The sequence below is a fragment of the Macaca mulatta genome, chromosome 2 (genome assembly GCF_049350105.2).
Source record: "Macaca mulatta isolate MMU2019108-1 chromosome 2, T2T-MMU8v2.0, whole genome shotgun sequence".
Classification (NCBI taxonomy): domain Eukaryota; kingdom Metazoa; phylum Chordata; class Mammalia; order Primates; family Cercopithecidae; genus Macaca; species Macaca mulatta.
This window is the reverse complement of record NC_133407.1, coordinates 153,714,132-153,741,198: the sequence shown is the minus strand read 5'-3', so window position 1 is coordinate 153,741,198 and position 27,067 is coordinate 153,714,132. Positions and strand designations below refer to the sequence as shown.

Here is a 27,067-nt window from a genome sequence, read left to right as displayed (position 1 = left end):
CCCCAGTAGAAAAGGTAGTAGAAATTAGACTGAAATGAGTACACAAAGAACCACAAGAAGGACACGTAATACAAGGTCCAGATAAAAGGTGATCCCTTGCCCAGTCACACATGAGCCCCTGCCAGTTTCCTTTTACAAAACCCATCCAGTGTGTTTTTCATCTATAACCCAGACATTTTTACTAGGGTAACTATTCACTGAGAAATAAAAGCCCTATTACCTCTTTACAGGGCATCCAAAATAGGATAATACAAAGTAAAAGAGGCCTTCTGATGACTTTCAGACCCGTAATTCTATCTGGAACTCAGAAACTGACCATGGGCGGCGACATAAGCAGACCGGGGAAACTACCCCTGCCTGGTACTGAAGTCCTGCTCTGCTCAACAGCCCTAGAAAGCCCATTTCAGTGTCTGATGATGAAAATGATTCAGTTGGAACTAAGCCCTCAAAAATTAACAAAAACACTGTCTAATCACTTAGTTTGAATCATTAGTTATATGTTTAATGCAAACATTTTAAAACAACTGCAAACTGGAAAAAAGATTTCCCCTGAAAATATTTAATGCAAGTAAGTCCTGGAGATGGTGCTTTTTATAAAAAGTTTGTCAGCAAATGCCCTTTTTTGTAGGGGACAGGGCAGCAACAGAATGGGGACAGGATATCAGACAATTGATTTTTATTGCAATAAGAGTAACAAGGAATCCCACCCCTCACATGCTCTTTGCTTTATGTAAAAACCTGTCCAGCAGAATGAGCAACAGTCACCCTCAGGAGGCAATTTAGCCCCAAGTGCCCATAGAACAGCCTCAGGCCACAACTTCTGCGCTCCCTCGCTATGTCCAGAGCTATCTGCCAAGACCAGGAATTCACCTTTGGAGTCTAACTTGTTTTCTCTTTTTTTCACCTCTCAAAAAATAAAAAGCCTTCAGTAATACAGCCCAAGGATTACCATGTGTCTAAAAGAAGGATAGATTCCCATAAACAATGTTTTCAGCTTGAGTGAGGTAAACACAGGAAGGCACACAATAAATTAAAGCAGACCCTGACTCTTCAGAGGCTCTGCGGTGACCTCTGGGGGCCAGATCTGCCAGTGGCTGCGTTTCCAGCACTGACATAGTGTTGAGGACTGCTCTGGGGAGGCGGGACCCCTCCTTTTATAAGTTATGTTAGTATACAGGTCGCAAGGTCAGCTGGAGGAGAAAATCCTTCCCCTCCTATCTGGTGGGGCGCAGCCCCTCTAAAGTGATGTGTGCTTGCACACCAGCAAGCCACAGCCAGGTCTGCACAAATCAATTTTATGTACACCCTCATTAGAAAACTGGTGGCACATTAGTCCACAGGATTCTATCTGTTATTGACTTAAGTAAATCACTTAGAAAACACAACATTGGAGGTTGCAGCTCCGTAAAATAATAAAGTGCTTTCGATGAGAGTAGCTGTTACTGATAGCTTCTCATTTCACCTGAGGCACCACAATCCATTTTTGAAAGGTGATTATCATGAGTAAAAACTGTAAGAGCTTCTTTCTACTAAAAAGCCTGCATTTCTATATGTACTTTTCTATTGGTTTCCACATCTTCATCTTACTAAATTTTAACTCACTGTGGGTAAGGAAATAGTTTATTACCGGGTGGCGGGTGGGGGTGGCGGTGGAAAACACAGAAAAGGAGAGGTCCATAAATATCCCTTAAGGGCTCCACTCATGAAGATGTTGGCAAGGGAAGGAGAGTGGTGGGGAGGTTATAGCAAAAAAGGTCAGGCCTCATTGCTGAATCCAGGTGTGTGTCCGGATGAGTTGAGCCACAGCTTAGCTTCTAAAAGCATTCACATATTGACCTAAGAATTTGTTACAAGTCCACATGCTTGATAACTGCTATAACACACTCGCATCTTCCATGACCTCGATCCACCTATAAAACAGAACAGAGAGGACATTTGGTTTTGTGGCTCTGCCTATGACTCTGCTCACAGAACCTAGAAATGACTGGACTAGATTCCTCTTAGTTTGAAGTCAAGGACCATGTCGTATTCATACTTGTTTCTCAAACATGTTTTCCATATTTAGCAAAAGGCCTGGAACACAGTGCAAAAGTTTACTGAATCAATGCATGCTTGATTCATGAATGAATCATGACAGTCTAAACATGATTGTGACAAAGAACAGGTAGTTCTGCAGTTCTGCTATGGCCCAAAGGGACCTAATGGGATAGGATGAATGGAGCAGAACAGAAGCCAAAGCCCCAAGAAACGACTTGTTTCCTTCTGAGAGAACAAAAAGGTATAAGACTAATTAGTTATTTTGGTACCTCTGAGCTGAATTGGTATCTTCTGCTTTGAAGCTATAAAATAGGGTTTTCTTGTGGTAAAGGTGAAAAATAGGTCCTACTTCACTGCTGCTGCCCTCTTCCTTTTCTGGAGCAATGGTGAAACCTAGCAGAGGCATACTCTCCATGGCCACTTTGTCCTGCAGAGGACAGAAGGAAAAACTGACATTAAACACCGCACTCTGCATAGTCATTTACTGTTATCTCCAATCTGAGATGCGTGAAGAGTGCCTCTGTGTGGGATGTGCTTTGGCACCTGGGGGTTAACACCAACAAACTGTTGACCCTCACTTCCCTCCAGGGCCAGCCCTGAGGAAGGAAAGAAACTCAACACTGGCTGGGCATGGTGGCTCATGCCTGTAATCCCAGCACTTTGGGAGGCCGAGGCGGGTGGATCACCTGAGGTCGGAGTTCGAGACCAGCCTGGCCAACACGGTGAAATCCCATCTCTACTTAAAAATACAAAAATTAGCTGGGTGTGGTGACAGGTGCCTGTAATCCCAGCTACTTGGGAGGCTGAGGCAGAAGAATGGCTTGAACCCGGGAGGCAGAGGTTGCAGTGAGCCGAGATCGCACCATTGCACCCCAGCCTGGGGGGCAGAGTGAGACTGTCTCCAAAAAAAAAAAAGAAAAAAAAGAAAAAAGAAACTCAACATATTGTGACAGTTTATCAGGGACCAGGCAGTTACATTTCATTATCTTTAATCTTCACAACAATCATAGAATGTGTCACTCCCATTCTAAGAAGAAACCAAGGCTCAAAAAAGGTTAACTGCCCAAGATCACACAGCCATTAAGGAGCAGATCCAGAATTTGCACTCATGACCACCTTCTAACCCCACATTTTTTCCATGGATTTATCAGTCAGTGACTCAGTTTTGAAGTTACTTCTGATCACATATTCTGTACTCAGTCCTCCAAAACCTCATTTACAGTATTTCGATATGGAGCACTTACATTGTGCTATAAAGTTGCTAACAATTTGATGAGATGTACCCAAAGAACACAGATGGCTCTTACACATATAGTGCTCAGTGGAATAAGATTTTTATATATAGGTAAAGACATTTTTATACACACTTATGTAAAAACATACATGTTCATAAACAATACGGACTTTGTAAAAACACATAAAGAGATATAATTAAGCATATTAGAATGGTGGTGGGAGGAAGAAGAAGGGGACTACAGTTTGTGTATAGAAGAGAATCAAGCTGGGCACAGTGGCATGTACCTGTAGGCCCAGCTACACTCGAGTCCAAGGCAGGAGGACTGCTTGAGGCCAAGAATTTGAGTCCAGCCTGGACAACATAGCAAGACCTCATCCCTACAACCCCAGAAAACTAAGAAAAAAAATATTTTTTTAAAATAAAGGAAATCCTCAAAGATTGCTAGATCAGAAAAAGTCTGTGACAAAATTCAATATCCATTCATGGTAAAAACAAGAACAAAAAAGCACAAACCTCTTAGCAAACTAGAGTAGAAGGAAACTTCATTAACTAACAAAGGGCATCTATACAATACCTACAGCTAACATCATACTTAATAGTGAAACACCAAATGCTTTTCCCTTAAAATTGGAAACAAGGCAAGAGTGGTGTTCACTCTCATCAATTCAATTCAACATTGTACTGGAGGCCCTAACTATTATATTAAGGAAAGAAAAAGACAGACATATAGGTGAGAAAAGAAGTAGAACTATTTGTGCTTGCAAAAAAACACAAAACTGGCTGGGCGTGGTGGCTCAAGCCTGTAATCCCAGCACTTTGGGAGGCCGAGACGGGCAGATCACTAGGTCAGGAGATCGAGACCATCCTGGCTAACACGGTGAAACCCCGTCTCTACTAAAAAATACAAAAAACTAGCCGGGCGAGGTGGCGGGCGCCTGTAGTCCCAGCTACTCAGGAGGCTGAGACAGGAGAATGGCCCGAACCTGGGAGGCGGAGCTTGCAGTGAGCTGAGATCCGGCCACTGCACTCCAGCCTGGGCGACAAAGCGAGACTCCGTCTCAAAAACAAAAACAAAAACAAAAACCACAAAACTACTAGAACTAAAAATCAATTTAGAAAGGTCACAAGACAATCAGTTTTTATGTGTATATAGTAGCAGCAAACAACTAGAAAATAAACTCCTTTCAAAATGGCATCAAAAGAAAAGAAAATATTTAAAGATGTCTACACTAAAAACTACAAAACATTAAAAGATAATTCAAGGCTTAAATAAATGAAAATTTATGTACCATGTTCATGGACTGAAAGATTCAATATTACAATGCCAGCTCTCCCCAAATTGGTCTATAGATTCCATAATCACTATCATAGAAATTGATAAGTTTATATGAAAACGCAAAAGACCTAGAATGCCCAAAACATTTTGTTTGTTTGTTTTGTCTTTGAGACAGAGCCTGGGAAAAAAAAGTCTGGAGTGCAGTGATGTGATCTCAGCTCACTGCAACCTCTGCTTGCTGTGTTCAAGCGATTCTCACACCTCAGCTTCACAAGTAGCTGAGATTACAGGTATGCACCATCACACCTCCCTAATTTTTTCTATTTTTAGTAGAGACGGGGTTTCATTGTGTTGGCCAGGCTGGTCTTGAACTCTTGGCCTCAAATGATCTGCCTGCCATGGTCTCCCCCAAGTACTGGGAGTACAGGTGTAGGCACCTTTCCAGCCTCGAAACAGCCTTAAAAAAGAACCTGACTTCAAGTTATAGTATTTGAGACAGTTTGGTACTGGCATAACGATTGGTAAATATATGAATGGAACACAATGGAATGTCCAGAAATGGACCTCTATTTATTCAATCATTTGAGATTTAACAAAGACACTGAAGCAATCCAATAGGGAGAGGCAAGTCTTTTCAACAAATGGTGCTGGAACAACTGGATATCCATAATGAAAAAAAGGACCCTCAACTCCCATGTCATACCATACACAAAAGTTAATTTGAGATAGACCTAGAAGTAAAAGCTAAAACATTAATGCTTTCAGAAAATAATAGAGGAAAATAACTTTGTAGCTTGCAATAGACAAAAATGCCTTAGCACACAGAAAGCAACGGTCATAAAAGGAAACACTGACAAATAGACTTCCTCAAAGTTATAAACTGCTGTTCATCAAAAGATTCATTCATTCATTCATTCATTAGAAAATGAACAAGCAAGTCACTGACAGGGAGAGAATATTTGTAAAACATTTCTCTGACAAAAGCCTGGTATACAGGATACAGAAAGAACTCCTATAACTCAATAACAGGCACAACCTACTTAAAAAAAATGAACAAGAGATCTGAATAGACACTTCTCAAATGGAAATGAGTGGCCAATAAGCACATGAAAGCAATCGTGTGCTTAATATCATTAGTTACTAGGGAAATCTAAATTAAAACCACATTGACTTACCTCAACACTCCCCACCGGAATGGCTAAAATTTTAAAGCCTGACAATACCAAGTGTTAGCAATGATGTGGAGCAACCAGAACTCAAATTCACACACTTTGTTGGGGGAGCATAAAATGGCACACTACTTTGGAAAAAGGTCTTGCAATTCCTTATAAACCAAATATATGCCTGCCTTATGATCCATCAATTCCAATCCTAGGTAATGATCCAAGTGAAATAAAAATTTATGTTCCTGCAAATACCGGTATGAAAATGTTTAAAGTGGCTTTATTCATAATCACCAAAGCCTAGAAGCAATCCAAATGTTCTTTGACTGGTGAACAGCTAAACAAAACTGGTATAGTCACAAAATGGAAGACTACTCAGCCATAAAAAGAAGTCAACTACTGCTATATGCAACAACATAAATGAATCTCAAAAACATCATGGTGAATAGAAGTCACACATGATTCCATCTGTTTGAGGATCAAGAGGCAAAACTAATCTATGGCAGAAAAAAAATTGGAACGGGGTGTTGCTTCTGGGGACGGGATAATAGTGGCAATTTGTAGGTGTGTGCATTAATCAAAACTCACCAAATAGTATATTTGAGATTTGTGTACTTCACTATATATAAATTAGACCTCAAAAGGAAAAAAAAAAAAAGTACAAAAACATTGAATTCTTAGGGGAAAGTATATTTTGAAAAACATCAAAAAGTAAAAGGTATAGAAGGATGAATAGAGAGGTACTTGATAAAAGAAAAGTAGAAAATGTTAATTGTACAATCCAGTTAATGGTCATACGATAGTTCACTGTACAATTTTTTTTTTTGAGATGGAGTCTCGCTCTGTCGCCCAGGCTGGAGTGCAGTGGCGCGATCTCGGCTCACTGCAAGCTCCGCCTCCCGGGTTTACGCCATTCTCCTGCCTCAGCCTCCCAGTAGCTGGGACTACAGGCGCCTGCCACCACGCCCGGCTAATTTTTTGTATTTTTTAGTAGAGACGGGGTTTCACCGTGTTAGCCAGGATGGTCTCGATCCCCTGACCTTGTGATCCACCCGCCTCGGCCTCCCAAAGTGCTGGGATTACAGGCGTGAGCCACCGCGCCCGGCCTTTTTTTTTTTTTTTTTTTTTTTAAAGACAGTCTCGCTCTGTCGCCCAGGCTGGAGTGCAGTGGTGTGATCTTGGCTCACTGCAACCTCCACCTCCTGGGTTCAAAACGACTCTCCTGCCTCAGCCTCCTGAGTAGTTGAGACTACAGGTGTGTGCCACCACCATGCCCGGCTAATTTTTGTATTTTTAGTAGAGACGAGATTTCGCCATGTAGGCCAGGCTGGTTTCAAGCTCCTGACCTCAAGTCATCCTCCTGCCTCAGCCTCTCAAAGTGCTGGGATTACAGGCATGAGCCACCACGCCCTGCCAGTTCACTGTAAAATTTTTTCAACATTCCTTTATGTTTGAAAATTTTTATAAACAATAAATATAATAAAGAAATAATAAAATGTTGGAAAAAATAGGCTGGGCACAGTGGCTCACACCTGTAATCTCAACACTTTGGGAGGCCAACATGGGAGGATCACTTGAGGCCAATAGTTCGAGAACAGCCTGGGCAATATAGTGAGATTGCCTCTACAAAAAATAAAAAAATTGGCTGGGCGTGGTGGCTCACGCCTGTAATCCCAGCACTTTGGAAGCCATGGTGGGTGGATCATGAGGTCAAGAAATCGAGACCATCCTGGCCAACACGGTGAAACCCCATCTCTACTAAAAATACAAAAATTAGCCAGGCATGGTGGTAGGTGCCTGTAGTCCCAGCTACTGGGGAGGTTGAGGCAGGAGAATCACTTGAACCTGGGAGACAGAGGCTGCAGTGAGCCAAGACTGTGCCACTGCATTCCAGCCTGGCAACAGAGCAAGTCTCCATCTCAAAAAAAAAAAAAAAAAAAAAAATTCAAATCCAAATTAAAAACATAGCTGGGCATGGTGTCACACACTTGTGGTCCCAGCTTCTTGGGAGGCTGAGTTGGGAGGATGGCTTGAGCCCAGGAGTTAAAAGCTGCAGTGAACAGTGATCACACCACTGCACTCCAGCCTTGGGCAACAGAGCAAGACCCTGTCTTGAAACAACAGAAAATGCTGGAAAAAATAAAGATTCCAATGTATTTTTGATAGTCGCTTTCTCCCAGGACAGTTACTAAACAGCAAGTTGGATCAGCTTTGGGCCACCTCAGGGTGCATGACAGCGGTGCATGGTGGTGTAGACAGTGCAAGCCAGCTATCCACTTCATCAGAACCTTTTTTTCTTTGATGGGATTTGAAAGCTATGTCCCATTGCTGGAACAGGTTTATTGAAAAATTATGTAAATTCCTCTTTCTAGAAGAAACTGCTTTGGAGTCATACTTAAATCCATAATTCATTCATTTTAATTTTCGTCGAGATAGGGTTTTACTATGTTGCTCCGGCTGGTCTCAAACTCTTGGCCTCAAGAGATCCTCAGCCTCCCAAAGTCCTGGGATTACAGGCTTGAACCACCGTGCCAGGCCCCTAAATCCACCTTTTAAAATAAGCTTATGCTGTCACTTACATGACAACTGTTCCGTTTGTTTTGGAAAGATAAAAATCCCCACAGTGTGGAAGGCCCCACCTGTGGACATAGGCGAAGGCCCCTCAGGGTGGGGTGTGGCTCACAGGGTGCCCAAGCCACTCAGGCCTATGGCAGATCCCCTGTCTGCCTGCTTTGCTTAGAGTAAACAGATGTGGGGCCTTGCTAAGTGTTTAAGTATGGCTCCAAAGCAATTTCTTCTAGAAAGTCATCCTCTGTGATCCCTGGGGACGGGCACACTGCAACCTTCACAGTTGCAGGTCCTTCCAGAGGGAAGCTTCATGCCACAAAGAAGGAAGTGCCTTTTGCACATTTGCTAGCATCTGTGGCCGGGGGAGAAGGGCCAGCCCTATCTGACATGCACATCCCAGTGGGGCAAAGCAGCCACCCTCTGCAGCTCATCAGAATACATTTAACTCCCATTTTCAAAGCTGAAACTATGCCTGACCACCTAGAAGCCACCAGCTGGTGGAGCGTGGAGATAGAAATGTTTCACATTATCCAACAGGTTCAGCCTGGGTCGGGGCCAGATAGCACCCTGCTACACAACCACAGCCACACATCTGTCTACTCTGGAAGTAAACTTGATTTCCAAGGTTCTCTCGCCTAAAGTAAGATATTCTATAAAATACAGATTTCAGTTTTCTTTAGAAGAGTTACCAGAGTTACCCTATAAAAGAAATGGATGGACAAAAAGGGAGTAGCTTCCTCCACACTGCTGAATTTTGCCCCAAGCAATCTAAGTAGACAGTAGGAAGGCATTTTCTTTTGTGGCATGGCTGGCTTGTCCCGTCTTTGTCCTAGATGCTGGGCCTGTGACATTTAAACACTTTGCGGCACAGGTTGGCATGTCCATACCTTCTTATCTCTACAAAGAAACTGCAAATTCCTTAGATTTTGAAGTGGTGAGTGGTTGTGTAGCCACAGCAACATTGAGCACATGGCATTGCTCACTAAAGACTTGACTGCCACGAGAACTGGCTCAGCAGCCAGGACTCACACAGCCTTGCAGGTGTGCAGGCCCCAGGGGGTCATTTCACAGGAGAGGGGAAAGAGTGCAGATCACTACTACCTCACTGGCCATGTAGGTGTAGAGAACTTTGCCTTTGATGACAAACCAGAGCTTCTTCCAGTGCCGCTTGCCCCTCTTACACCGGCTGAGATAGCCGCTGATGGCAGAGCCCTCTCCAGAGGCAGCCACCTGGCAGGAGGGAAGCAGAGCGGTCAGGCCACCCCAGTGGTCGGGCACAGTTCAAACAGCACAATTCAAAATAACACTGCAAACCATTTGGCTGACTACTTATACTGCTTTGACATTGGATAAGGTCTCAGGATCCACCCAATACCAAAGTCAGCAAGATAGTGCTTCATGCTTTGAGAAACAGGATTTAACGAATGGACCCAGATGACTTTGGGAATGCTGATGCTGCCCCCTAGTGCTGGTTCAGATTCTTGGTTCCCTTTCCCAACCTCAGCCCCTTGACTCAAGAAACTTCGTTCAGGTACTTAGGGGAAAGGTTCTTCCTTCTAAAATTAACTCTTGCACTTTCAACTTATCTCTTCTTCACATTTAGGGAGGGATCTTCTTTGTATTGTGGCCTAAAAGGTTTTATAGTCTCCTGCCTAGTGGGATGTGTGCAGCGTTAAGTCCTTTTATTATTACTACTACTCTTTGTGGTGGCGGGGGGTAGTAATATTCTGTCCACAGGCTTTATGTGGTGAGGAACACAGGTCTGCAGTAATACCGACCTGGGATTTCCCATCCAGGCTCTACCAATTACTAGGTGGTTAATGATGAGCAATTTGCTGACTTCTTCCAAGTCTCAATTTCCTTACTAGTAAAAGAGGAATGAAATGTAAAAAATGTGAGCTTTATACATATATGTGATTATGAAATGATCTCTAAGACAAATTAAGTGGAGAAAACAGAAGAGATTCTGTATAATATGTTGTCTTTTGGGTAGAAAAAGAAGATATATGAATGTACATCTGTATTATGTATGTGCATGAAAATTTCTAGAAGGATCCATAAGAAACTTGATGGCGGTGGGACTATGGGAGGCTGGGAAGGATGACAGACTCACTTTTCATCATATGTGCTGTTTTGTACTTTTTTGGGAAAAATGTTTAACCATGTATGTGTTCCTTTTTTTTTGAGACAGTCTCGCTTTGTCTCCAGGCTGGTGTGCAGCAGCGCCATCTCAGCTCACTGCAACCTTCGCCTCCCAGAGATTCAAGCGATTCTCCTGCCTCAGCCTCCCGAGTAGCTGGGACGATAGGCGCGTGACACCACGCCCGACTAATTTTTGTATTTTTAGTAGAGATGGGTTTTCACCGTGTTAACCAGGATGGTCTCGATCTCCTGACCTCGTGATCTGCCCACCTTGGCCTCCCCAAGTGCTGGGATTACAGGCGTGAGCCACCGCGCCCTGCGTGTTATTTCGAAGATTTTTAATTTGCAAAAGGAACAAGTTAATGGATAAAACTGTACCTATTTACATTTTCCATTCCCTAACACTTTTTTAAACCCTTGCTACCCACTACTTGATATTAATGGACTAACTTGGAAGCAGCTGATCACACTTGTGGACCCCTTGTGTATTCACAGGCATACATTGGTCTGTGGTTGTGATTGGAAATACAGACATACAATCTGGTCCTATTTGCGGGATACAATTGAGTTTAGCCAATTCTGAAGTTTCCTGTGGAGCCCATGGCCTCCAGGGACGTCAATGCCTGAGCTGGGTTGGGACCCCTAGGATGAGGGGACAGTGCAGCTCAGAGGCCTGACATGGAAGGACCAACCCAGGAATTTGGCTCCTTTAGACTGAAGAGTCCCTGTGATCTGTGCAGTCTCCTTGAGTACTACATCTAGGCTATGGGGCAGGAGAAAAAGGAGAGAAAAGAAAGAGAAGGAGGGGAGAGGTAGAGAGAAGGATGGGAAAGATGTCTTTTAGCACCATCCCTGTCGAGTCAGTCCTCGTAGCTGGGATGCTTCCATTAGGAATGCTCTGTCCCGAAGAGACTGGTCAGGCTGGGACAGGGCAGGGTCTGACCCCGTCTACCCAGGAGGACCATGAACCTTCCAAATCCCCTACTTCCCGCTTGGGTAGCCCTGCCTACTTTACCTCTGTCAGGGCTGAAGGGACTTTCTTCTGCTTCTTGAAGGTCGAGGGGTTAATGCTCTGGAAGACGGATGAAAAGGCACTGCCCGAGAAGCGGGGTGCAGACAGTGGGAAGCTCATGCTCACAGGCCGCTCTGTAACCGAAAGAAGCCGTGGGGAAGGGAGGTGAGGGGCGTGCCTGTGGCTTGTCTTTGGAACGCTGATTCCTGTAAAATCCCTCTAGGAATGTGAGCCATGGGGGTTAAGTGGGATCTGAAAGTCAAGCACTCTCCCTCCTGCAGGAACAGACAAAGGCTATGGGGGATGGGGAGGGGATGCTTTTCCAGGGTGCTGGACAGCCCTTCACCTCCAGGCCTCCAGGTAGCAGGGACTGGGCTGTCTTCTCTGATGACCTCAGTCTAGCCCCATGGAGTGGAGGCAAGGGAAAGACTTTAGTTTTAGGCCCAAGATACACCTGCTCTCCTTCCTGGGAACTTCACCCTGCTAGGGCAAGGCCTGTCCCTTCAGCACTGACCAGGTCTCTCAAGGGCCGGCTCAGCTTCCCAAGGCTCCTGTGTGGAACAGCCTCGCCCCTCTCCGACCCCAGCTCCTTTGCTACCAGGCTCATATAGTCCTTAGTCCCAGAAAGGTGCCACAGGACACAGGCCCATAGGACACTTGAGAGGGCCTCTGTGGTAAAGGACACAGGAGTTCCCTGCCTCTGTCCCCTTACAGACACACTGACTCCTAAGCTTAGCTACAGAGCTCTTCTTCTGGGGACACCGATCAGTTTTGCACATCTTGGGAAATGGTGCCCTGGTGTGAGCTCGAACCTCTATTTCCTCCCTCCATGGAGTGAACAACTCCCTCCAGGGAAAGCGGTTTCCAGCATGAACCATGGACCACAGAGAAGCCACTGGAGCCTGGGGAGAAGCCACCAGGCCACTTGGAAGAAGGCAAGTGGTCCCCAGGTTACCTCTCATCAGGCCTGGGACAGTCCTGCCCCGCTTCTTCAGCTCCCCGAAGCAGCCGTCGCAGACCTTGGCCATCCTGTCCTTCAGGTACTTCAGCGGGTACTTGTTCCGTGAACAGTTCCGGCACACGATCTGCAGGCCCAGGTGGGAAGATTCTCACCCCTCTCAGTGCGTGCAAAGGAGACCTGCATCCCTCCCCTCCACTCCCTCTGCTAATCTACCCACAACTGCCCTTAGGGAGCCCCAGGTTCTGATCATGGAGCTGTGTGTGGCCTCTACTTTTCCAGCAAGGCTTCATCTTGTTTCTGAGCCAGCGCCTATCTGCTTTTCTGATGAACCTATGCCCTTAACCACTACACGATACTTTTTTCTCCAAGCACAATAGCCATGTATGCTATGGTTTTCTGTTGAACACATGGTGGTGTGGAAGGGGCCTGGGACTTGGAGCTCTGGTCTGACGACCTATGAAATGGGAATTAGCAATCTGTACCTCTCGGGTTGGTGTGAACACACCTCACTCTGGGGCTTGCAGTAGCTGCTGGATATCCCTGAGCCCCCGGCTGGGCAGGGACATGCCCTTCCCCCACCCCACCCCCATGCACACACTCACCCCAGATGGAGCAACTCACCTTGCCACAGGCATGACAGTGATGACGTCGCAGGGTGAGGGAGAAGTCGCAGCCGCAGTTCATGCACATCATGACGTGTGTGACAGGCACCAGGGTCGGGGGCCTCTCCCCAAGGCTAACCCCCAGCCTCTCTCGTATCTGCAGCAACATAATTGGCTGAGTAATGTGGAACGTGGCCAGGAGACCAGCCAGATGCATAGCCCAGTGAGCCCTGCCCTGCTTCTCTGTACAGGGTGTGTGCATGTGTGGGTGAGTGGGTCTGATGCTGAAGGCCTCTCCTGCACCCTCCAGGATGCTCACCCTTGGTTGGGAAACAGCCAGACTGTGAGAACGGGATTGGGGGTGCCGGGCTCCTAAGTTGCACAGAGGCCGCCCCTGACTAGGGTGGGAGCATGGCAGGGGGGTGGGGGGAGCCAGTGCTCCAAGGACAGGAGCTACACCTCCATCTGGGCGTGAGTGGTGACAGCAGTGCCCGCCAAGGGAACCCCAGGTCTCTGAGGCTAGTGGCCCATGGGCCTTGCCCACCCACTCACCTCCACGCTATGGTGGAATGCAGCCAGAGCCTGGGCCTTGTAGTCCTCAGGGAGGGCTCTGCTCAGACAGCCATACCACTCGTCCCTCTCTGCACAGGAGCTGTGGGCATGGGCTGGAGTGAGCAAAGGCAAGGGCAGCTCTGCCTCCCACCCTCCATCTCAGCATGGATGAGGTCCTCACTCAGATGCCCCATCCTCCTCCCTTGAGCCTACACCTCTCACACTGCCCAGAACCACCACCAAAGAACAGATCACCTGCCACACTAGGTTTACTAGCAGACCACCAGTCCATTAGCTGTCCTTGGACCTGTTTCTTCCTATACTGGAATAGCAACAATATTCCCCTAACTCCCAGGGCTGCTGTGGAGATGAAGGGAGATGTGGGACGTGGAACCACATTGTTAACATTGTGCAAAAGCAAGAGTCATTAGGAAGGCCCAGAGGGTCCCATACTTTAGGAGAAACGGGCTGGCAGGGGACAGAGGGCTGTGGAGGACAAGGGGTAGGTGGGAGCTGGCGAAGGTAAACATCTCTGTCTCCCACCTTCCTCATCTCCCCACATAGCTTCCCAAACAGTCATCCAACAGGCACTTTCCAAGTCCCTGCTCTGCACCAGGGAGCGCTTCTTGAGGGGCAAGAGCTACGCCTGGGCTGTGTGCCAGGTAGCTGGGTGGAGTTCTCAGTGTCCACTAGATGTCGCACCTACACCACAGGTAAGTGTGCAGCCTGCCCCAGAAAGCAAGCATAAGGGCTGGCTGGCCTGGGCGGGAGCAGCGCTGCAGGGCAGTGGCTGAGTCAGCACTGTGGGCAGCAAGACACCATGTCTCTAAAAGGTGATGAATGGGTCCTGCTGTCCCCTGGGAGCTTCAAGTGTGAAGGGTCTGGACTAGCAGGAAGGTGACTGGCATACTAAAGGCCACTGTCCTCGCCCTGGGAGATGGGCAGCCCCACCTGAAGGCCCACGTGTGGATCGTCACCACCTTCATGTCATGGCCAAACTAACAGAAACTATATGCTGGCAGCCTCCTGCCCTTGATTTTATCACAAGGAGAGGTGAGGCCACGATTCCCACTCAGGCATCACCTCCTCCAGGAAGCCTTTCCTCACTCCTCCAGATGGGGCAGTCCCTCCTTTGGGTTTCCAAGCCCTCTTCTACTCCCTCATGCCGTAGACTGTGATAGATAAGAGCTCTGGTCCACACAGTCGTGGGTTCAAACTCCAGTTCCACCTCACCTGGCTGTGTGACCCTTTTGCAAGCCTCGACTCCCTATGCATGGAAGGAGCCGCAAACCCCAGCTCTAAGGGTGGTGATGAGGATCACGGAGGTGCCTGAGGCCTGACAGGTGTCCAATGCCTGCTACTGTTGTCATTACCACTATTAATTGTTACAGCAGTTACTGCCCTGCATCTGAAGCAGTTTAAAACTCTCCTACCTGTAATGTGGGCTCCTGGAGAGCACAACAAGGGCTAAATCGTTTGTGTCCTCAGCCCCGGACCTGGCACTGAGGTGTAGCTAATACATGCTTAATTTTTTTTTTTTTTTTTTTTTTTTGAGACAGGGTCTCACTGTGTTGCCCAGGCTGGTCCCAAACTCCTGGCCTCAAGTAATCCTCCAGCCTCAGCCTCCCAGAGTGATGGGATTACAGGTATGAGCCACCATGCCCCATCTAATAAATGATTTTAATGAGAAAATTCATCTATGAGAATGCATGTGCATGAGTGCATTTAGATCCCATTTCACACTCAGAACCACCCCTATGCAGGATAAACCCCCATAGGCACCGCTGCCATCCCAGGGTCATGGGCTTGCTGAGAGGAGACCCCCAAGCCCCAGAAGCCTTGCTGACCCCTGCCATGCACGTCCCTGGCTAAAGAACTGCCCTTAGCTGGAGCCATACCTGCCTGGTTTCCAAGCCCCCGAGAGCTTGAGCTTACCTTGCCCTGAGAGAAGGAAAAGGGGATACTATTTAAGGTCATGGTCTGAAGCCAGAGATGAGGATCCCAGGCAACCTGAGGGCCTGGAGAAAATGCAGACCTTTCTGATAGAAAGGCCATGTCCCCCTGTGGTCTGAATGTTTGTGTCCCCCCAAATTCAAATGCAGAAATCCTCTTCCCAAAAGCGCTGATGTTGGGAGGCAGGGCCTTTGGGAGGTTATGAGGCCATAGGTGTGGAACCCTCACGAATGAGATGAATGCCCTTATACAAGAGGTCCCAGAGAGACCCTTGCTCCTCCCACCATATGAGGTAGCACTGTCTATGTGAGAAGGCACCGTCTTTGAACCAGGAAGCAGAACCTCACCAGACACCGAATCTGCCAGTACCTTGACCTTGAACTTCCTGACCTGCAGCCTATGAGAAATTTCTGTTGTTTATAAGCCACCCAGTTTATGGTATTTTTGTTACAGTGGCCTGAATGGACTAAGACACCACAGAGACAGGGCAACGTAAGTGTTGAATGCTCACTTATTATTTCTTTTCTCTCATCTTCTAGACAGGAAAGCAAAAAGGCAGGCCACTTTATGAACAGCAGCACACAATACATTTTTTACTTGCCTTAACTTTTCGGGTTGCTACAGAGACCCAATTATCCATAAAGAGCTCCACAAACATGAGACATTGCTGTTGTCGTATTTAAGCCATGGGCTCTAGAAACCCCTGAAGTTGTATATAAAATTTTATGAGTGTGTACATTTTTTGGGGGGAGATAAGTTTTTATCAAATTCCCCAAAAGGTTAGGAAACACTGAAAAGAAAAAAAGTCCTTTGACCCAAAAGGATACCAAAATAAAAACGGCACATCCTTATCTGTTGTTCTGAAACGTCCCATGCTCACACCTCTGCCTTGTGCGCCATCCTCCCTCCACCTGCCCGTACCTCGCAGACAGCATCAGACAGGACTCGGAAGTCTCAATCTTTAGAGCGTAGGGCACTTTCTCCATCACAGGGCGGCTGACCTGGAAAACCAACAGCAGCCTCCTTCAGGGTGGGGCAGGGAGGGGCAAGCGCAGACCGGCTTCTCCTGGCAGCAGATGAACAGAGGGACCATGTCCACCTACTGCCATTCTCTAGCCTCAGGGCATACCTTTCTGTGGTGGTAGGTGCTGTTAAAGATGCCTGGCTGCCAGCTCCATCATTCTTGGCCACTCACCCACCGCTGGGAAGGCTGCAGAGCGTCACGCTCAGGGACCAGCCTGGGCAACCCCAGGTGCACTGTCATGTTGGACAAGTACCTGCCCAGTGACCATGTCTCCCATTCCTTTTTCTAACAGTCTCCTCAATAGAGCCTTTGGTTCCAAAAGGGAACAAACCTCCATGCTGAGAAAGGTGCTTCCTCCTTCCCCTTCCCCATGGTAAAGAGCCTACAGGATCAAGAGAGATTGCACAGTGCCTCTTACAGCTCTCCTGGCCATCCCTGCCTCTGCCCTTGACAATGAGAACCACCTGCGGCTCCAGTGTCCCACCTCAGTGTCGCCCTCTCTGACTTCAGCCCCCTGTTGCACCAGAATTAACTTCCTAAAACCTCCTGCTCCTCAAGGTCCCCAACAGCTCCCTAGTGTTCCCATCTTTGGGACCAAGTTACACGGAGCTAAGCCCCACACATATGGCCATATTCACAACAGTATTACAACAGCCTAAAGGTGGAAGCCGCCCAGTGTCCATCGGCAGAGGGTTGAATAAACACTATGTGGTCTATCCACACAATGGAAGGAAAATTCTGACCCATACTACAGATGACAGGGATCAACCTTGAGGACACCGTGCTAAGTGAAACAAGGATCAATACTGTGTGACCCCTCTCATTCGATACCCCTCTCATTCGAGGTATCCAGAGTAGTCAAATTCATGGAGACAGAAAGTAGAACTGTGGGTACCAGGGGCTGGGAAGGAGAGGGGAATGGAGAGTTGGTGTTTAATGTGGGCAGAGTTTCAGTCTGGGGAGAGGAAAGAGTTCTGAGATGGATGGTGGTGCTGGATACACAGCAATGTAAATGTGCTTAGTGCCACAGAACTGTACATTTAAAAATGGTTACTTTAAAAATAATATGTATTTTATCACAATTAAAAAAATTACCAAACACCTGCTTGTTCCTCCAACCCAGGCCCTTCCTTATGCATTTTCCTCCTCGTAGGATGCCCCCCTCTCTTTCTTCCTGATCCGACCAAATATTCCCCACTCTAAGGGTTCAGTCCCCTCTTCCAGGAAGCCCTCCATCCCCCTCCCCTCTCCCTGGGCACAAACCTGCTGTAGCCCAATACTGTTTCCACAGGGCCTCCCTCTTCCAGCTGGTCTGGGTGCTCCTAGGAGCAAGATGCTGTCCCCTTCTCCCTTGGGGTCTCCCTGTCCCCCAACCCTGGGGTACCTTCCACCAGACATTTACCTTCATGCTGGCCACGGCCAATGTGTTCTTCAGCCGGTACTTCCCATCCTTCTGGGGATAGGTGTACAGGAGCACATCGTTCATCTGGAGAGAGGGAAACCCTGTTAGAGTCCCCTGGTCCCAGACGGCTGCGCCAGGCTTCTGTCCTCAAAGGATCCCTGAGCTCCGCTGTGCACAGGCATGTTGTATTCCTCAGTAACCCCCACAGGTGAGCAAAAACATTGTGGCCAAAATGTGAGCCCCTTCCTTGCCATTCTACTCCTGGTTCAATGCTCGAGGGGAATAAACGCATATGCCCTCAAGAAGTCATGTGTGAGAATGTTCACAGTGGCTTTATTTGTAACAGCCAAATAGTGGGGGCAATTCCAATGTCTATCTGCAGGTGAATGGATAAACTAACTGGTCTATCCATACCACAGAATACCTTACGCCGCCAATACACACCACCACATGGATGTATCTCAAAATCATGCTGAGTGAAGAAGCGAGGCACAAGAGAGTTACGCTGTTTGATGACATTTCTGTGACATTCCAGAACAGGCAGAACTAATCTAAAGAGGGATGAAAGTCAGGCCACTGGTTGATGGGGGCCCCCGGGGTTGGGAGAAATTAACTCCAAACAGGCACAGAGGAACTTTCTGGTGGTTGGAGATGTTCCACATCTCGACCCAGGTGGTGGTTACGCTGTGATATACATTTGTCAGTACCGACTAACACATATGCTTAAGGTTGATGCATTTCACTATAAAAATTAAAGCTCGATAAAGTATAGTTAAGGAAGGGTTGGGAGACACCTTGAGGAGAGGGAAGTGGTGGGCCCTGCTTGCTGCTGTACTTCCAGGTCCCTTCACAGAGTAGGTGCTCAATTAATATTTGTTGAATTAACAACTAAAGCTCTCCCAACAGCAGGGCATACAGAAAGACATATAATGAAAGTCACTTTTTCTCCTTAGGAGAGAGTATTTCTGTTTAGCTAAACAATTTCAGGTGTGAGAAGATGACATCACACTCAGGGTTGTAAATCCTGACCATGTTACGGACCAGCGTTGAGACTATGACCAAGCCCTTTCCTCAGCCGAGTCTCAGCTTCCTCTGGGAAATGGGCGACACCACCACCATTACTTATCATGGACACACAGAGAATGCCCTCTCCATATGTGACCAATATGAACCTGGGGTGAGCCCTTTTCACATGGGGCCAAATGAACCAGAATAAGCCCACTAAACATGGAGCCAACATGAACCAGGGGGAGCCCTGTACACATGGCACCAACATGAACCGGGGGAGCCCTGTACACATGGCGCCAACATCAACCAGGGGGAGCCCTTTCCACCTGGGAACATAAACTAGGGAAAGTCGTGTGCACGTGGCACCAATGTGAAACAAAGTGAGCCCTGTACACACGGTGCCAACATGAAACAGGGTGAGCCCCAGACATGGCACCAACATCAGTTAGGGTGAGCCCTGTACACATTGCCAACATGAACTATGGTGAGCCCTGGACATACGGCGCCAACATCAGCCAGGATGAGCCCTACACACATGGTGCCAACATGAACCAAAGTGAATGTTCTACACATGGTGCCAACATAAACCAGGGTGAGCTCTGGACACATGGCATCAACGTGAACCAGGATAAGTCCTGGACACATGGCGCCAGTGTGAACCAAGGCAAGTCCTCTACGCATGGTGCTGACATGAGCCAAGGAGAGCCCCGCAGGCATGGAGGAAAACATGAAGTAGGGGTGTGTAAGGACGGAACAAGACAATGCATGTGAAAAGTCAGAATGAATACTTCTTTTCCCCGGATAGACACAGCCTGCTGAGGGAACAGAATGAGGTTTCCCACAGCTAGCTCTTCTCGGGACTCCAAGGTTCCAGCCACGGCAATGCAGGAGACTTGGCCCACCACTGACCCCCCGCATGGGACCTCAGGAACCCCTCCCTCTCTCTGGGCCTTGCTGTGTCCCAACAGAGTTGGAGTAGGTGGGGGTTGGCGCACTTTCCTGTGAGGGCCAGGTGTTGAATGTTTCAGGCCTCTGCCTCCACCCCTCAACTCCGCTGCCGTACAAAGCAGCCACAGACGACCCATGATAGAATGCATGTGGCTGTGTTCCAACAGAACTTTATCAACAAAAATTGGCATCTGGCTGGCGTTGACCTGCAGCTCTAGTTTGTGAAGCCCTGTTCTTGCCCTGCCTTCTAAGAGTGACAGGCAATATGGTGCACTGACACTGATTCTGCACCAGGGGCTGGACTAAACCCCTGACTTCACTCCCACAGTCCTCATGTACACTCCCACAGTACTAATGTGCAGGCACCATGATCATCATCCCCATTTCCCAGAGGGAGAAACTGAGGCCCAGAGAGGCCAGAGGTCATGCCTGAGGTCACAGCTAGCAGGTAGTGAAGCCAGGGGTATGGTTTGATGAGTGTCCCTCCAGTGTGTTCGGGAGGGAATGTCAGGGCTGCTCTCACAGTGAACCTGCGCACAGGTTCATGAACCTTGCCCATGAACCCTCCCAGCCTCAGAGAACTGACCTGTGTCACTCGGGAGAGCAGCCCCAGCCTCTCTGTGATGGACCCTCAAGCTCCTGCTGCCATGGCAACTGTCATGAGCACCCTAAGGTTTCCTTCACGGTTCAGGATCAGGCTGCCTCCTAATTTGCCCATGGCTCTCCTGCCTGCTTCAAAGTACATGCTTTACAGCCCCAGCTTGGAGGAAGGAGGAAGAGCCCATCATGAATGGGGAGGGGGGGCTTCCCACTGTAAGCAGCCACCAGGGGGCAGCCCCACCTGCAGCTCAGGGACCTCGGGGCCTGGTGGGACACTTTCCGCAGTCTAATAAAACTGCTGGGCACGGGCGCCCAGATGCCCCAACTCTGTTCTGCAGTTCAGATTATTTTCTGAAACTGGCACCTTTGAGGAAGAAAAATTCTTCCTAAGTGTGTTTGTTCACCATGGCACTCCCTGGCTTGAGCACCTGTCGGGCCGCCCTACTCCCATGTATGCCTCCGTTAGACAGTTATCAACACTGCTCAGTGGAAGGGCTGCGCTGAGCCAGAGGAACAAGAGGACCCAGGTTCAGACTGTGCAGCTTATGGCCTAATCATGGCGGGGTAATCAGAGGGACGCAGGCCTATCCCTGAGGGAAGGAGATGTTCTGATAAAGGGCCATGCCAGATTAGGGGAGCGTGGGGTAGAGGAAAAGCAGGGCTAGAGGAGGAGGAGGGGAAGGGGAAGCGGGGTGGCGGCTAGGCTTCCATAGAAAGTGCTATCTGAGCTTGGCTTGAAGGGGAGGAGCTGGCACCCTTCTCAAAGAGCCTCAGGTGTGTGAGGGCCAGTGAGCCAAGACCAGGGATAGATGAAGTAGAGGATGGGGTGAGGACAGATTGGGGAAAGCCAGGCTGCTGTGTCTGTTCCTGGCATTCAAGGTCCCTGGGAGAGGCACAGAGATCAGAGGGGCGTGGCCAGAAGAGGTGGCCAGATGTAAATGGCTGAGGGGCCAAGACAGAGCTCCACCCTGTGCCATCTGCCGCCTCACTGCTTCCCTGGTTTTAAACATCAGGGAGCTGAGGCTTAGGGAGGTAATGGGATGTGCCCATGGGTCTCACACCAGTCGCTGTCAGAGCTGGGGTCTGCATCTGGTCTATCTGCCTCCCCATTGCCATCACGTACGGCCTCCCTTTTGCATCCTGAAGAGGGGGAATTCACAGGGACCCACTCCCTGCAGGGCTGTGCTGGGGCAGGGAGCTGATGAAATCTGTAGCTCTAGATAGAGAGGGAGGACCTGTGTCCCATGGAACAACTGTCAGTGGGAAGGGAGAAACTGTTGTAACTACTATCAGATAAGTGGCTTCTACCTCCCAGGCACATAATTAAATGCCAGGAATTTAATTCTCAAAACCACCCAGTCTTTCCACTTTTCCTGGTGGGAAACTTGAGGCTCGTACATGTCTGTGAGTTGTCCAGGGGTCACAGAAGAAGTAAGTGTCCCAGGGGGCAGGATCTAACCAGCTCCGTCTGGCTCATTACCTGCCCCTACATTCAGGGATCTCTCCTCAATGGAGAAAATTTTTTTTTTTTTGAGATGGAGTCTCGCTCTGTCGCCCAGGCTGGAGTGCAGTGACGTGATCTCGGCTCACTGCAAGCTCCACCTCCCAGATTCATGCCATTCTCCTGCCTCAGCCTCCTGAGTAGCTGGGACTACGGGTGCCTACCACCACGCCCGGCTAATTTTTTGTATTTTTAGTAGAAGCGGGGTTTCACCATGTTAGCCAGGATGGTCTCGATCTCCTAACCTTGTGATCCGCCCACCTCTGCCTCCCAAAGTGCTGGGACTACAGGCGTGAGTCGCTGCACCTGATCTTTTTTTTTTTTTTTTTTTTTTTTTTGAGACGGAGTCTCATTCTGTCGCCAGGCTGGAGTGCAGTGGCGCGATCTGGGCTCAATGCAACCTCCGCCTCCCAGGTTCAAGCCATTCTCCTGCCTCAGCCTCCTGAGTAGCTGGGACTACAGGCACCCGCCACTATGCCTGGCTCATTTTTTGTATTTTTAGTAGAGATGGGGTTTCACCATGTTCGCCAGGTTGGTCTCGAACTCCAGACCTAGTGACCCACATGCCTCAGCCTCCCAAAGTGCTGCGATTACAGGCATGAGCCACCGCGCCCAGCCGAGAATTTTTAAAATTGAGACTTGTCTAACATGGAAAAAAAATGTCTTCCACCACTGGACTCCAAGACGCACAGCAGGGCAGAGGCCATGTCTACACACCAGCACAGTTCCTGGCACGCACAGGAGATGGATAATAAGCTGCAGAATGAATGAATGTCACAGCAGGCAGTGAGTTCCCCAACACTAGAGGTGTTTAAACAGAGGTTAAAAACAAAACAAAACAAAACAAAACACCTAGAGAAAAGGACTCAAGCATCTGCGGGGGCTTTGAAATCCTTCTGAGAACCCAAATCTAAACCACACGCTGCTTGGCTCTCAGATCCCTCTCAAAATTCCCCCTGGGGGTCCACTCTCCTCTTGCCTGCAGCTAAATCTCACTCACTGCAGCACCGACTAGCCAGAGTGAGGGGTTCTCATGGGAGGAAAGAAACAGCTCTTAGGAGGGAGGGGAGGAAGGGACACTCTGGACTTGGGTCACCTAGTGCCTCATGCAGAGCCTGAGGCCACCAGTCATCCGGGCCCAGCACACCCTGCCAGCACTGCAGGCTACATACTTCCTAGACAGGCTCAGGATTTCTCCACCAGCGCCACCAGCTCTCTCTGGAATTCAGCCCTCAAGTGGCCCCTCTATGGGCAGGGCCTATTTGGGGCATGGGGAAGACCCCACTCAGGAGCAGAAGGGTCTGGCTGCAGACAAAGGCTTCTTGAGGCTCACAGAGCTCCTCCAAGACACCACACTCCTCATGCCTCTATCCTTTGCTTAGGCCCTTCCCTCTCCTGAAATGCCCTTCCTTGGTGCACCTGCCAAACTTCCATCCTTCCTCCAGGGCTGACCTCGGGTAGAATTTTCTTCAGGAAACATATAAAACACTGAGCACAGCGTGCGCACCCAGCAGATATTCCATACACGGCAGCGCTGTCGTGGCTGTGGCTCCTCTTCTCTCTACCTCCGGCCCTCCTTAGTCCTCTTTGCACCCGAGATTCCCTCCATATCACGCTCATAACTCTGCATTTACAATGGGCTGTCTGCTTGCTTCTCCCTCCCATTAGACTCTGATGGCTGAGGGCAAGACCTGGGATTTTTCTTTCTTTGTTTCCAGCACCAGCACACACGAGGTGCTCAGTCAACGCCTGGAACAGAGAGTTTGTAGACTCGTACCACAGCCTGTCTCTCCCACTGCCACGGTGCTCTAACGAAGTATGAGGAAGCTGGGAGAGGCAGCCATGGCGGACAGGAACAACGAATGACAGCAGAAGTGCAGGAGCAAGAGAAAAACTGTGCCCAGCAGAGAGCTTGAAAGGAATGGCCACTTGGGGGTCTCAGGACAGGGGCACTCAACAGCCACTAAGGCCGATACAGCTACACCCTAGGCCTGCACAGTCCCTGGTATGCAAGACTCCAGCTGTCCATAAGCAAAAATGTTAAATCACATCCTGTCTCCTGCACAGTAGAGAAAGTGCAGGACTTGGGTCACAACCCTTGGCTCCTTCCTGGGCTTCTGCCACCATCCTCCCGGGAGGCCTGGCTACAGCGACTTTCCTTTCTGGACCTTGGTTCTCTGAGCGTTAGATAAGGTGGTTGACAGATATCTACAGTGGGGATGTGGGCAACTACATCTTGCTAACATTCCACTCCAAATCATGCAAATGACAAATGAGCAGGAGGCTGTGGTGTCCAAGGGTGAAGCTCTCAGCTGTCTGGAATGATCCTCACCCCCAAATTTCTGCTGTGTTCTACTCTCCTCTCACTCTCTTCCACTTGTCCTTGAATAAGGGCCCTAGAAAACCTCACAGAACTTGACAGTTCCTGAGCTGGGCTTGGGGACCAGGCACTTACCAGAAATAGGTGCCGGGGTCGTCTGTTTTTCCCTGTTACTTTCATCAGCGTCCCTTCCTTCAGAAACTCCTGTGGGGAGAGAAGCAGAACTGGGCTGTCAGGCTGATGCCCCTGACAAGGGTGTGGGGAAGGCCCCTGGTGGAAACTTAAATCATAAAGCCTCCCAGAGAACCCGAGAGCAGCTAGCAGATAAATCCCTGCTCACAAGAGAGGTGCTGTATATGCTAGAGCAGGGCTGGGATCGTAGTCCTGAAAGACACCACCCTGAATGTCATAATCCCTGAAGTCTAAATCTCAAAAGTCTAAAATCCTTAACATCAAAAATTCCAAAAATCAGCCTGGGTGCCATGGCGTGTGTCTGTAGCCTCAGCTACTCGAAAGCATCCCTTGAGCTCAGGAGTCCAAGACCAGCCTGGGCAACTTAATAAGATCCTGTCTCAAAAAAACAAAACACTCACAAAATTCTGAAAATCACAATCACAGGAGAGCTGCATTATGTTAGGTGGAATTATTACCCTGTTGTTATCTTTGTTTGGAAATTAAGTATGATTTAAGGAGATGCGTGAGGGGAGCCAAGCTGACAAGGGGTGGACTTGTGATGGTTAATTTTTAGGCATCAACCTGACTGGATTGAGGAACACCTGGAAACCTGGCAAAGCAATTCACCATGCTCTGTATTACATTCTGCATCATTTCCAATACTGGAGGTATAAACTGTATATAGACTTTTACGGGGTTCTAATTCATTTTATGTTTTTTTTTTTTTCAAATGTGGCTTCCCGGGCCGGGCGCGGTGGCTCAAGCCTGTAATCCCAGCACTTTGGGAGGCCGAGACGGGTGGATCACGAGGTCAGGAGATCGAGACCATCCTGGCTAATACGGTGAAACCCCGTCTCTACTAAAAAATACAAAAAACTAGCCGGGCGAGGTGGCGGGCGCCTGTAGTCCCAGCTACTCGGGAGGCTGAGGCAGGAGAATGGCGGGAACCCGGGAGGCGGAGCTTGCAGTGAGCTGAGATCCGGCCACTGCACTCCAGCCGGGGTGACAGAGCGAGACTTCGTCTCAAAAAAAAAAAAACAAAAAAAACAAAAAACAAATGTGGCTTCCTGAAAAGTGCATTATTACAACCAGATGCGGTGGCTCATGCCTGTAATCCCAGCACTTTGGCAGGCTGAGGCAGGCAGATCACGAGGTCAGGAGTTCAAGACCAGACTGGCTAATACGGTGAAACTCCATCTCTACTAAAAATACAAAAATAAGGCGGGTGTGGTGGTGCGTGCCTGTAGTCCCAGCTACTCTGGAGGCTGAGGCAGAAGAATTACTTGAACCCAGGGGGCAGAGGCTGCAGTGAGTCTAGATCATGCCACTGCACTCCAGCCTGGGCAACAGAACAAGATTCTGTCTCAAAAAAAAAAAAAGAAAGAAAGAAAGAAAGAAAGAAAAGTGCATTATCACAATGTTGAATTTGTGTGTAAGTACTGTGTATGTACTTAAAAACACAAACTTCCTCAATGAATGGAGATACCCTTTTTGTACATTTGCATTTGTGAAAGATAACATTTCCTGAGATCTTAGCTCTGTGGGTGGCTGCATATACTGTGGTGACCCATCACAATTTGTAACTGAGCTCATCAAAAGCCTTCGGTTATTTGTTATGGTATTTCAGATGACCACAGTTATAAGGCTGGGTGCATACAATTACTAACCATAGTGACATACACTGATACATTTCCCTATTTGACCTTTCTTTTCTGAATATGGTTTGTGTGCTTATGACTGTTTCACCCATGGAACTATTGTTAGCATACAGCAGCACTTATGCTTGCAAAATTATGTATGTTCTTAGTGCCTATTTTATTGTATAAAGTGGCCTATGAAGTATTCTGTTGTGTTTTTATGTTTCTTAAATAAATTCCCGTCGGGCACGGTGACTCATGCCTGTAATCCCAGCACTTTGGAAGGCCGAGGTGAGCAGATCACCTGAGGTCGGGAGCGTGAGACCAGCCTGACCAACAAGGAGAAACCCCGTCTCTACTAAAAACACAAAATTAGCCAGGCGTGGCAGTGGCTTATGCCTGTAATCCCAGCTATTCGGGAGGCTAAGGCAGAAGAATTGCTTGAACCTGGGAGGCGGAGGTTGCGGTGAGCTGAGATCACGCCACTGCACTCCAGCCTGGGCAACAAGAGCTAAACTTAGTCTCAAAAAAAAAAAAAAAAAAAAGATAAATAAATAAATTCCCTTTTTATTTATTATTTCTTTTTATTTATTTATTCTTTTGAGATGCCCGGGCTGGACTGCAATGGCACGATCTTGGCTCACTGCAACCTCTGCCTCCCGGGTTTAAGCGATTCTCCTACCTCAGCCTCCTGAGTAGCTGGGACTACAGGCCACCATACCTGGCTAATTTTTTGTATTTTTAGTAGAGATGGGGTTGGCCAGACCGATCTCGAACTCCTGACCTCGTGATCCGCCCACCTCAGCCTCCCAAAGTGCTGGGATTACAGGCGTGAGCCACCGCGCCCGGCCCCATAAATTCCCTTTTTCAAAATATAAATATCTTTTAAATATTTTTCTAAATTATTTTTTCCAGAATTATATTTTTGGGATCTTGATCTTTTGGGATTT

General features: G+C 48.2%; 1 protein-coding gene across 2 annotated transcripts in view; it reads right to left on the bottom strand.

Annotated features, from left to right (window-relative positions):
- Window positions 1–480: 480 nt before the first annotated feature.
- Window positions 481–27,067, bottom strand: part of FGD5 (FYVE, RhoGEF and PH domain containing 5) — a 124,419-nt gene continuing 97,832 nt past the window's right edge. For both annotated transcript variants that reach the window (XM_077993547.1, XM_015130182.3), the window contains exons 12-21: window positions 24,442–24,510; window positions 17,930–18,013; window positions 16,425–16,504; window positions 13,551–13,650; window positions 13,018–13,155; window positions 12,391–12,520; window positions 11,439–11,569; window positions 9,383–9,511; window positions 2,307–2,464; window positions 481–1,910 (exon numbers count right to left, since the gene is read on the bottom strand). In XM_077993547.1, the coding sequence (XP_077849673.1) occupies window positions 1,874–1,910; window positions 2,307–2,464; window positions 9,383–9,511; window positions 11,439–11,569; window positions 12,391–12,520; window positions 13,018–13,155; window positions 13,551–13,650; window positions 16,425–16,504; window positions 17,930–18,013; window positions 24,442–24,510 (1,056 nt within the window). In that variant the 3' untranslated portion in view covers window positions 481–1,873. The remainder of the gene's footprint in view (window positions 1,911–2,306; window positions 2,465–9,382; window positions 9,512–11,438; window positions 11,570–12,390; window positions 12,521–13,017; window positions 13,156–13,550; window positions 13,651–16,424; window positions 16,505–17,929; window positions 18,014–24,441; window positions 24,511–27,067) is intronic.